Below are 12419 nucleotides of genomic sequence, written 5' to 3'. Positions count from 1 at the left end.
GAATCGTTCGATTGATGCATATGAACGATGGAGATTTTATTTTCCAACAGCACTTCGTGCCTTTATAAGTAGTAGAGATACTGGTGCATATTTTCACAACCCGAGCCAAGCATAGCCTCTTTTTCCGAACCATTCAATAATGACATTTTGAAGTTTCAAAAAAATTCGACGAAAAAATCTAGCTGTAGAAAACAATGTATTCTACCTACTCGAAAAAGTCTCAACTCGAAATATCCCATATTTTGGGTTGGACAAAAATGCCAAAATCTGACATCTAAAGTTGTGAACAGTGCAAAAAATTCAATCCAAAGTATGTCCTTTTTTTCATATTTGTTACGCCCATAATATAAGAATTATGTCCGTTTTTTCATATTTGTTACGCCCATAATATAAGTCATTTTGGGTTGAGATTTTGTGTGTTTGTAGAGTACATCATTGTCTACACCTACAATCTTTTTCTAGATTTTTTTTTTTGAAACTTCAAATTTGTGGTTTCAAATTTTGAAAAAAAAAGCGAGCTCTATGTAGCTCGAGCTACAAAGTGAATTTCCGGATGATAAACTGCTATTCGCAGTAGCTAGGAACAAAAATGATGAACACTCATTCTTATTAGTTAGAGACCATATTTAATAAAGTACTCATAGTAGCTATGGGGGAATTGATGAACTGCTATTTGCTTGCTTGTGTATGATGGCGATGTGGTATGATAAGATCCACTAGTAGAAAGAAGAAGTGACCACAACCGTTGATTGGATGCTAATGCTACCAAACAACCAAGGTTCCATCACCTTGGCAATTTAGGTTTGTGTGCAACAAACCAATCACCGGGACGTTTTTGGCCCTACTGCCCTAGTGATGCAAGCCAGGTTGCCAAATGAAGTGAAGAACATAGGCCAGAGCTCGTTTCTAGCCATGTGTGTGGGACATAAGAAGGACGACGTTGCGGCGTGGCCCGACAAACCCTAGCTAGCTATCAACCATGACATGTGCGACATCGCCTCCCAAGCGGCAGAGCCCCATTAGGCATACGAGGCGGAAGTGAAGGCAAGGCAAGGCTAGTAGGAGGAGGTCGAGGCAGAGCCTACATAAGGATGTCGAACGAATAACCCAGAAATGGAGGGGTGGCGGAAAGGGATAGAGCCCGCTTCGACGCTGACATGGTGGCGGCAACAATGAGGGATAAAGCACGCTAGGACGCCGAAATGCATGGTGGCAGCGTTGCAACGCTAGAAGGAGGAGAGTGCGTAGGAGAATTGTTCTTGTAAGATGTGCAAGATCGAGCGTCGACGTGCCACCGTAGCAGCGGTGTGTCGGGTGGTAGAGATGCGCGTCGACGAGGGCGGCCCCTCCGGGCACGCCCGGGCTGGTAATGGCGAGGAGTAGACTTGTTGTCATAGGGCGCAGGGTGACGAGTACGTAGAGATTTAAAATCCGTGTAATAAACTATATGTGAGTTTATTGAAATATAAATCTACCTATCTTTTTTTCGCTAACTTACGACGAGCCTGACATGGATAGCCGGGTAGTCTCCGTGCATCCACGCTGCCGCATTTCAAAACCTAAATTTAGACAAACAATGCAAACATTCGCACCCTGGTGCCCATTTGGGTTGGGATGGGTCGGATTTTTTTGTCCTTCTATCCATGCGAACCAAAATGGATAGCCCCGATCGTTTGGGGTCGATGGTGAAGATGCCCTAACACATTGTATTTGGAAATTTAACCGTAGCGTAATGTGGTGAAAATGAATATACACGTTATTCCGTATTTGTTTTGAGGTAGAATCTACTGAGAACTTTTCGCCCTTCCATGTAGTGTGTTTGTCAGCGAGCAACTTTTGGACCATCGGCATGCCCGTCGCCGCCCCTCTCCACTCTGTACCTCCATGTACCACACCAATGACACCATGCTGCTACTACAAGAAGCTTTATGGCACATCGCCTTGGCAGCGTGGTTGCACATCGCACACTTGCTCCAAGTTCCAACACAAGAGCTCGAGCTCAGCTTCAGCTCGGACTCGGAGCACGCCAAGCAAAGTGATGAAGCCTCCGTCGCCAGCCCAATGCCCCAGCTCTCCGTCCCCGTCCGCCACCGCCGAACCTGCCGGCGCTCATTATTGCTCGCCGGACCCACGGCGCTCATCCGCTGCCATCACCGGCACGCCCCCGCGCGTTGCCGGCGATCCTACGAGCGCCCACTATTCCTCACCGAACCCACGCCGCACCTCCGCCGCCACCGCCGGCACGCCTTCGCGTGGCGCCAGCGACGACGCGTGCGTCGTCATCAACGACGTCGACGCCTTTGCGCGCACCATCGCCGCCATCCGGTCCAAGCCCCCGGCGGACAGTTCGCCGTCCTCCTCTGACCACCTCGCGTCCGTGCTATCCCACTACGCGGCAAGGTGGCTCCCGGACGTCGTCGCGTCGTCCCCTTCAGGGCGCTTCCTGCCGCCACCGGAGAGCCCCACCGCCACGTGGCTCAAGAAGCGGCTCCTCCTCGAGTCCCTCGTCGCCGCGCTCCCGCCCGATGACGGCGACGACAGGGACGACGGCATCGCGTGCGACTTCCTCCTCCGCCTGCTCCGCGCGGGGAGCATGGTGGGCGCCGACGCGGCGCTTCTGGGCGACCTCGAGGCCCGCGCCGCGCGGCGGCTCGACCAGGCGTCGCTGGGCGCCGTCATGATCCCGGCGTTCGGCAACGGAGGCACCACCGCCCGCGACCACCACCACCACCGGGCGGCGACGACGACGCTTCTGGACGTGCACCTCGTGCTCCGGCTGGTGCGCGGGTTCCTGCGGGAGGGCGCCAAGGCGGGCGGCGGCGGAGCGGCGGCCGCCAGGGTGGCGAAGCTGGTGGACGCGTACCTCGCCGAGGCGGCGCTGGAGGCCGGGCTGCGGCCGGCGGAGTTCGAGGAGCTCGCGCGCGCCGTGCCGGCGCACGCACGCGCCGCCGACGACGGGCTGTACCGCGCCGTCGACACCTACCTCAAGGTCAGTACAATGCAATGCAACTGCGTTCGGTTAATTAATTCCGACCGGCGGATGTTTACGCTGTGATCGGTTAGTTAATCCCGACCGTACATCGTCATGGGCTCATGGCAGTAGTGCTATCCCATCATGCCGTGGGTTGTGCATGCGTGCAGACTGTTCACGCGTGCCTTTGATCTTTAGAATGATCAGGGAAACTGGAGAATCATTGGCATGCTGATAAAAAGCAGTATTCCAGCATGCAGAACAACAGCGTTACTAAAGATTAGAACAAACCACTAGAGCCACAAACAATTTGTTTGATGAATAGTACAATTCAGACATTTGAGATTTTAAAAACAACAGTTACGCATCTAAAATTTTCACCTTCAAATATGCTTTCCTCCCCGCTTTGCAAATAAGGCAACCATGACCGTACATAAATTTTAAAAGCAAAGAAAATATTGAGGCAACAACACAAACATGCCCAACAACAAAGAAAATCACAGATCAGCAGAATCCAACTTCCATTGTGCCCTCCAAACTTCTCCCAGCACCACACTTAAAGATCACGGATCAAAGAGCCGTCGCAGGTGGACAGGGACAGGGTGCTCGGCGACGGTGTCCTGGCGTCGCCATACTTCCGCCTCCTGCTCCGCCCGTGGTCGCGACGCACGCACGCCGCCTCCGGAGGCCTCTGCGTCCACACCGAGCTGGAGATCGAGGGCGTGCCAGCCAACGCGTGGAGCTTGGCCACGGCGGAGGCTGTCCTCGCACCGACGGCGTGGGTCGAGAGGCTCCACCCTCTCACCCGTAGCCGCGCTGACATGGGCGTTCTTCGCCTCACCGCGTGGTGCCTTGACCCTGCCGCCATTCCCAGGGAAGTCGACCTCCATGTCGTGGAACCCGATGACCCGCCGTCGCTCACAGACATGGCCGCGCCGTCCCAAGCCGTCGTTCCCCCACACATAAGTACCCTCGTCTACCCGCTGCTCGTGCATGTCACCAGGACGGTGGACTTCCGCCGCTCCACGCCGAGCAACGCCGCGGTTGGTGGTGCCGATGATGGTCGGGCGCCTGCCTGGCCGGCGGTGCGGCAATACCAATACACGCGCGGGGTGCCGGATGTGCTGCCAGGCTCTGGCGGCGACGACGGCGGCGCTGCTCCGTCGGCGGGCCACGGTGGCGGAGGTGGTGGCTCCCGGACGGCGGCGTCGGGGGTCGTCGTCGGTGCGCTCGACCGGGATGCTCCGCAACAAGGCGCAAGCGAAAGAAGGGGCGTGGGGGCCGCAAGGTACGGGCGCCGCGCGCCAAAGCTGCTTTGGCTGCTCGGAGCGCCGCCATGGAAGACCGGCGTGGTGATATGGGTGGGGCCGGCCGATAGCGCCCGACCTTGGATGCCGACCGCGGCGAGCCGTTGGAAGCGCACGGCCCAGTCCAATCTGACGCCTTGACCGCGGTCGTGGAGGAGCAGCGTGCTGGGAGCGTGGGCGAGGTTGGCCGTGAGCTGGAAGGAGCGGTGCACCTGGGCACTGAGCTGAGGGTGGGCTCGGTCGTGGTCATCCTTGCCGCGTCAGCCAGTCAAAAGGAGCTCACTTCCGTCCAAAGCCCTGCAACGCACGCGCCTGGCAGCTTGCTGGAGAAGACGACGGCTGCTCCTGCTTTGCCCATGTTGGGCTCGCCCGGCCTTGGGCCGGGCCAAGCCGAGGGGCCTCTCGCTCTTGACCGAGCCGGCTTGCCGGTTGGGCCAGGCCCGGGTTGGATCTGCGGTGGCCGGCGAGGGTGACTTGGGCCGGGCCCGAGAACGCGAACGGCCGGCTACTCGGACGCGCGGGAATGCAGCTTCGTTGGGTGGCTCGAATTTCACCTTGGACGATCACCACGACGCAGGTGCCACCCCCGTGCTTGCGGACTGGTTACGGTCGTCACGGCTCGTTGCCTCCATGGAGGCGCACCATCCCGGCGAAGATGATGCCGATGATGATCCGGTGGATGAAGAGATTGTGATTGATTCGCCTCCGGCGCGTGTTACACGCGACGTGGCCCCACCTGGCGCTTCTCCTGCGGTATGCCGCTTTGCTTCGCCACCTTTTGTGTTCCAGAGAGCTCGACAGCCCCCTCCCCCATGCCCTCTGCCGGCGGTGGCCAGGCCTCGGACCCTTGGGGAATTCCTCACGGCAGCGAAGTCACGCTCGGATGCTCTACCTGCGGACCCGGCTGTTCGACGCAGACTCGTCGAGCTCAACTTCCAGCCTCGTCGGAGCTCGAGGATCGCTGGAAAACCGGGAGGTCTCAACGCCGAGATGAAGGCCGTGCGCAACCTGATGCGCAGGCTTGGTCTTCTCCAGGGAGATGAGGCGCCGTCAGAGGCTGCCCTTGAGGCTACATGATTGAGGCGATTGCTGAGTTCTACGGGTGGTCACTTTCGACGATCAGAGGCTGCTCTCCACCACTGCTTGGGATGTCGGGTGGCCGCCTCATTGAGGCCTGACCCCTGGTGGTGGTCCTCGGGTGTTTTGCGATGTTCCAATGTTGTACGAACCTAAAGTTTTCGTGGCCAACGTGCGAGGCCTCAATGATCGCGCGCGGCGTTCGGGTGTTAGGAGTGTAGTGAACAGTACGGGTGCATCCATTGTATGTCTCCAGGAGACGAAGCTATCTGTTGTAACTCAGGCTATCGTAATAGAAGCGCTTGGCGCAGAGTTTGACGCTTACTTCTGCTTGCCTGCGGCTGGCACTCGGGGGGGTATCATTGTGGCTTGGGTCAGCCGGGTGGTGCAGCTCGACGGCGCACACTACGGTGCTAACGGTGTCACGGCCAAGGTCTCCCCTGTGGGTGGTGGCGCCGAGTGGTGGCCGACTTGTGTTTATGGCCCACGAGGCTGAGGCGGACAAGGTCGCCTTCTTGGAGGAGCTCCGCGATGTCCGCGAGGGTCACCCCGGTCCTTGGGCCCTCTGCGGGGACTTTAACTTGATCTACCGGGATGAGGACAAGAACAACGGTAACCTCAACCGCAGGATGATGGGCAGATTCCGGCGCTTTCTGAATGACTGCGAGCTAAAGGAGATCTACCTACATGGACGACGGTACACTTGGTCTAACGAGCGGGAAAACCCCACTCTGGTACGACTGGATCGGGTGTTTGTTTCGGTTGCCTGGGAGGAGTTGCATAGCAGCTGCACGCTGCGCTGTTTGGCAACGGTGGTGGCTGACCACTGCCCACTCCTCCTGGATTGCACCACCAAATCGGCCGGGAGAAGGAGATTCCAGTTCGAACGCTTCTGGCTAAAGTTGGAAGGTTTCGAGGACGCTGTGCGGAGCACCTGGGATGTTGTGGAGGGGGACCCAGATCCCTTCCGGCGGCTCACTGCAAAGCTGAAGCGCACGGCGCGCAGCTTGCTGAGTTGGAGTGACAAGAAGGACGGATCTGTCAAACTGCAGCTGATGATAGCGTGGGAGGTTGTGTTTAGGCTGGATGTGGCCATGGAGTCTAGACAGCTATCACCGGACGAGCGCCGACTCAGGGCGCACCTCAAACACGCTTACCTGGGCTTGGCTTCGCTTGAACGCACTATGGCAAGGCAGCGGGCCAAGATCGCGTGGCTGAAAGAGGGGGACGCCAACACGGCCTTCTTCCATCAACACGCGGCATACCGTCGCCGGAAAAATGTGATCCACGATCCGCGGGTGGGTGGCGCGGTCATTTCCGACCGGGCAGCCATGGCTGAAGCCGCTTTACGCACTTTGAGGGCCTGCTCGGCACCTCGGTGGAGAGACAGGCACTCACTCGGACCTGGACTTCCTGGATATCCACTCCGAGGATCTCGCGGAGCTGGAGGCGGCGTTCACGGAGGATGAGATTTGGGAGGTGATTCGGCGGCGCCGGCGAGCAAGGCGCCGGGGCCCGATGGGTTCACGACTGAATTCCTTCAGAAGTGTTGGGGAGTGATTAAGGGTGACTTCATGGCAGCCTTCGACAAGCTGTTCACGTTGTGCGGGCGCGGGTTTCAAGGTCTCAACCAGGCCTTGCTGACCCTGCTGCCCAAGCGCCCGGATGCGGCTGCGCTTGGCGACTACCGCCCAATCAGCTTGATCCATATTTTTGCCAAGCTGGTCGCGAAGGTGCTCGCCACTCGTCTAGCCCCTAGGATGGAGTCGCTGGTAGACCGTAACCAATGCGCGTTCATTCGCAAGCGTTGTATCCACGACAACTTCATGTTGGTCCAGCAGACTGCTCGATTCTTACACCGGGAGAAGGAGCCGCGGGTGATGCTCAAGTTGGACATTGCTCGCGCCTTCGACTCCGTTTCCTGGGGTTTCTGCTGGAAATCCTTCGCAAGTTAGGGTTTGGGCCTAGGTTCCGCGAACTAGTGTCCATCCTCCTATTCACGGCGAGTACCCGGGTGATGCTCAATGGCGAGCCAGGCCCCCCGATTTGGCACCGGCGGGGCCTCAGACAGGGAGACCCCCTGTCGCCAGCGCTGTTCGTCCTAATGATGAACACCCTCAACAGGTTGTTGGCTAAGGCGATCGAGCTTGGGGTGCTGCGGCACTTAGCACGACGAGAGTTAGCGACGTCTGTGTCACTCTACGCGGATGATGTGGTGATCTTCTGTCACGCCGATGAGACGGAACTACGCGCGGTGCGTGGGATCCTGGAGCTCTTTGGCCATGTATCGGGGTTGCGCACCAACTTCGCCAAGTGCTCGGTCTCCCCAATCGCCTGTACGGAGGACGAGGCTGCGGGCGCTGCTGAGCTCATGGAGTGTCAGCTAGCGCCGTTTCCGGTGAGATACCTTGGCATCCCGCTGTCCATTAGGAGGCTGACGGCTGAAGCATTCCAGCCCCTCTTAGACCGTCTAGCCGACAAGCTACCTACCTGGAGGGCATCGATGATGCCTCGGGCAGGACGCTTGGCGCTAATCCGTGCGGTTCTCGCAGCGATACCGTTGCACCAGCTGATGGTGCTCTGCCTTGATAAGAAAGCACTCAAGCAGGTCAATAAAATCTTGCGAGGATTCCTTTGGGTTGGTAGGGCTGACGCCAATGGCGGACATTGCCACGTCAACTGGGCGAGGGTGTGTAGGCCGTTGCGGTTGGGGGGCTAGGTATCCCGGATCTCGCACGAACGGCCATCGGCCTCGGGGTGCGCTGGATCCGGAGGATGCATACCGCCCCCTGCGACCTTGGCACGGTTTGGACATGCATTTCTCCAAAACGAACTCGGATGTCTTCGCGGCCTCTACCTACATGGTAGTAGGCAACGGGGAATCCTCCCTCTTCCGGGAGGACGGATGGCTGGATGGCAAGTCCATCAAGGAGATGGCGCCGGAGGTATATGCTTTGGTTCCAAAGCGCCGAAGAAAGACGCGCACGGTCCGTGAAGCGCTGCTTAACCGCAGCCTGGATCCCCGATATTGTAGGTGCACCGAGCGCCCTAGCACCGTGGCAATACGTCCAGCTATGGGGTAGACTCGGGGACATCCAACTATTGGGGGACGCGGACAGGTTGGTTTGGCGTTGAACGACGGATGGACGAGTATTCAGCCGGATCCTGCTATGATACCCTTTTTCGGGGGTCAATCATCTCGGGGTCCTGGAAGCTCATCCGGAAATCCTGGGCGCCACCAAGGGTGAAATTCTTTATCCGGTTGGCCTGCCTCGACGGGTGTTGGACGGGTGAGAGGCGGCACGGCGAGGGGCTGCCGCACGCGCCGAGATGCCCGTTGTGTGATCGGTCTACCGAGACCATGAGGCACCTTCTTACGGGATGTTCCTTCTCTAGGACAGTGTGGTTTGAAGTCCTGTCGTGGATCCGATCCACCTCAGGCCCACCCACGGCTGAGGGTGACTTCGCGGAGTGGTGGTCGCTGGTGGTGCGGACCGCCCCTCGCCAGCTGCGCAAGGGCACGTCGTCGGTTATCATGCTCACGGCATGGTGGATTTGGAAACACCGGAACGCTGCGGTCTTTGACAATGCGCGACCTTCGGTGGCATCCGTGTTCAACGACATCGCTGCCGACGCGAGGCTTTGGGCGGACGCGGGAGCCCGGGGTGTGCGCCAGCTACTCCCCTAGTCTAGGTTTTTCCTTTTTCTTGGGTCGAGTTGTACGGCGTGGTGTGTCCGTCCCTCGGACTTGTATATAAACTCTCTTTTTCTATCAATGCATCGAAACGCAAGGCTTTTGCGTTTTCGCGAAAAAAGAGTATCAAGGCAGCATTTTCAAGAAGGGATGCGACATCCACGCTGCTATTTCTCAGATAAGCAAGCTAGTCCTAGGGTTTTCGGTGACACTAACAACAGAGCGTAGAGGGAGGTAACATTCACGCCCTTGAATGAGGAATGGAGATGCCTGCGGGCTCCTCCACAACTGCCTTGTACATGCCGGCATGGATTTCTCATGCGCCCCTACTACACAACCCAAAAGATCCCTAGCCATTGGCCAATAAGCTCGTGAGGCTGCTGCACATAGGTGATGGACGAACCGGTCGTAATAGGAGGGTGATCACGCCGGCGCAACGACCTTAGAGTTAGAACTGAGGCTAGAACGAGCCTGCAAATCAGCTGCCAGATCTACACCTGCCTGGCCTTAGTCTAACTCGCATGCTCATCGTTAAGGGTGGGGGGAACACGGTTTGACTGGTTTAGCAGGTTTCATCTAGTTCATTTTTTACATTAGATAGGAAGTTTCGATTTAGTTTGTGAAGCAAAATGAACTAGCTCCTCATTTACCGATTTGGACGGTTTTGATTGTTTGAGTTTTGCCCACCTCTACTCATCATTGCTATATTTATAATAACAAATTGTATATGGTAATGAGATACTAGCTTACTTTCAACTATTATAAAATAAAATATGAAAAAAAATCTTCAAGATCTTCAAACTCTTTCTTGTTTCATACACATTTAGTTTTTGTGATTGTCAATGTCTCAGAAAGATTGAGACCGACAGGTTAAAATTTGGTAACGGGAAATGTGTCGCTGATCGAGATACAAATCATTCTCTTTGGCAAAACGTTACATATCATTCGAGCGTGGCAATCATACAGCGTACGTGCAAGTTTGTAATGCCCCTTTCCACTCACCGTTGGCTTTGTCGATGCGATAGGCCAAAAAGAGCAAGGCAGCTTTTCTGAGCGCACGTGGTTTCATGCATAGGAACTGTGTACGTTGGCCGATGTGATTGTGTTGGACGCATTGCGACGCTGCAGGTAAACAATCCATCGAAGTAAGAGAGGCAGTACACACATGTTTCTGTGCGTTTGACCATGGTAATTCAGCTTGGACCGAATCATTTGCATAGGAGCAGTAGAATTCGCGCGCTTTTGGCCTTACTACATAGCTAGCTAATTGACCATTCAGTGGCTATTAGACCATGTACAATGGGATGCTTACAAAAATAAGGTTTTTTTAGCCAAGCATGGATGCTTATTTGAGATGACTAGGCTGATGCCAGGCCATATACAATGGAAAATGCTTAGAAAGGCGCTTAGAAAAATAAACTAAGCCTTTTGCTAAGCATTTGTTAAATAAGCATCGGTGATTAGACAAAACCGTTTTATTTTTTAAGCATCCCCTAAGCACCTTTCATTGTACATGCCCTAATTAGACACCTCTCATATACAAAATAAGCACCAATGCTTAGATAAAGTTGGTTTATTTTTCTAAACACTTCTTAATGCACCTCCCATTGTATATATGTGCTTAGAAGCATGTGAACTTCATAGAGAATTATACTCAGATTTTTTTTTCTATATGTACCATTTGAGTCGGTTAGGATTGCATTCTTAGAAATGCATAGGCATTTTCCTATAAGATCGCATTGCACTATGTTTTCAAGTAAAATTTTCATCCACTCAAACCTCATGTTATATTTTTTATAATTTTTCCTATGATTCAAACACTACGTAAACAAATATCTTGTAGGTCCAAAATCCGATAAAATTCAATTAAATATGACATTCTAAATCTAGAGTTTTTATCTCCCTCTGTTCTAAGAATCAACCAAGCAAGGCCTGAATTTGATCATTCTTGCGATTCATTTAGGGAGGCAGCTCCATATTAATCATCAAAGTAAGAGAATAAATGAGATAGCAACAACACCGACCCGTTCCCGCGGGATCATTCTCTTCGTTTGTCCTTTGCACGATGGGAGAAAGGTCCACAAGCCCAACTCTACACCTACATACTTGGATCCATTCCAAATTCACATACTCTAGTCACATCAGATAGTAAATAAACTAAAAATGTATTTGGATCCTTCCCAAATTCACGTAGTGTAGTCACATCAGAAATTAAATAAACTGAAAAGTGAGCCTTGTTCTTTTGCCTGCAAGTGACTATGTTTAGTAGCCACATTTGAATATGTGTGGTTTTTTTCTGAAAGGTGTAGGTATATTTGCATCTAGAAACGGAGAACAGTGCTCACGTGAGCTACCTGTTGCATGATCTACAGGCGCAATACAACAAAAACTTACCTGTCCTTGTTTCCCTCCACCAAAAAAAAAACTTACATGTCCTGTCCTTGAACGAACATGGAGATCGGACCTGATTATGTTGTTGGTGGTACACGTACATTGTGGACATGCTGCACGTCGATTCTGATCGCTAACATTTGGGCACCTACGGGAGCGACCGTTAACGTTTGTGACACGTACGGCGTGCATGCAGGCGCACCCGCAGGCGAGCAAGGAGGAGCGGCGGTCGCTGTGCCGGGTGATCGACGCGCGCAAGCTGTCGGCGGAGGCGGCGGCGCACGCCGTGCAGAACGACCGCCTGCCGGTGCGTTGCGTGGTCCAGGTGCTCTTCTCGGAGCACGGCAGCAAGCTCAGCCGCCTCGCAGACTGGAGCGGCTCCTTTCGGTCCCTGCAGAGCAGGAGCCCCGCCGCCCTCGACCTCTCTTCCGCGGCCGCCGCCGCCGCCCGGTGCCCCTCCAAGCGAGAGGTCGTCTCGCAGCACCAGGAAATGCGCCGCCTCCGCGAGGACGTCGCCAGGCTCCAGGTCCGTGACCATAATAATCTTCTGCAGACTGCAGCACTAAATCAGTGATCGATCTAGGATCGACGTTGCTGTGCTGACTGCTGACATGTTGATGCGTACGCGCGTGCAGGTGCAGTGCCACGCGCTGCAGGCGCAGGTGGAGCGGCTGGGCTCCGAGAGGCGGCGGCGGGGGCTGTTCAAGTGGGGCGCCTTCCTGTTCGGCGGCGGCATAGGCGCGGACGCGGCGAGGGTGGACGACTCCGACAGCGGCATGGAGAGGACGCCGCTCAGCGGGACCAAGAAGGCCCGCGCCGCCGCTGCCGCCGCGGGGTCGGTGCCGGTGACGGGCACGCCGACGGTGGCCAGGTGGCGCAGGTCGCACTCCTGAAAGCCTGAATGCATGGGGACTATACCTGTGGAAAGGCTACGCATCTGGGTCATGATCATCTGGTAAAGCAAAAAAAAAAATGTAAA

At 55.2% G+C, this 12419-nt stretch overlaps 1 protein-coding gene across 1 annotated transcript; it reads left to right on the top strand.

Moving 5' to 3' along the window:
• Window positions 1–2038: 2038 nt before the first annotated feature.
• LOC124646650 (coleoptile phototropism protein 1-like) lies at window positions 2039–12333 on the top strand. Its single transcript, XM_047186743.1, has 3 exons — window positions 2039–2989; window positions 11637–11966; window positions 12076–12333. The coding sequence occupies exons 1-3, from the start codon at window positions 2039–2041 to the stop codon at window positions 12331–12333; spliced, it is 1539 nt and encodes a 512-aa protein (XP_047042699.1).
• The last annotated feature ends 86 nt before the right edge of the window (window positions 12334–12419 follow it).

Source organism: Lolium rigidum, chromosome 4, assembly GCF_022539505.1.
Source record: "Lolium rigidum isolate FL_2022 chromosome 4, APGP_CSIRO_Lrig_0.1, whole genome shotgun sequence".
Taxonomy (NCBI): domain Eukaryota; kingdom Viridiplantae; phylum Streptophyta; class Magnoliopsida; order Poales; family Poaceae; genus Lolium; species Lolium rigidum.
The sequence above is the reverse complement of the archived record's forward strand: the minus strand, read 5'-3'. Positions and strand labels throughout refer to the sequence as shown.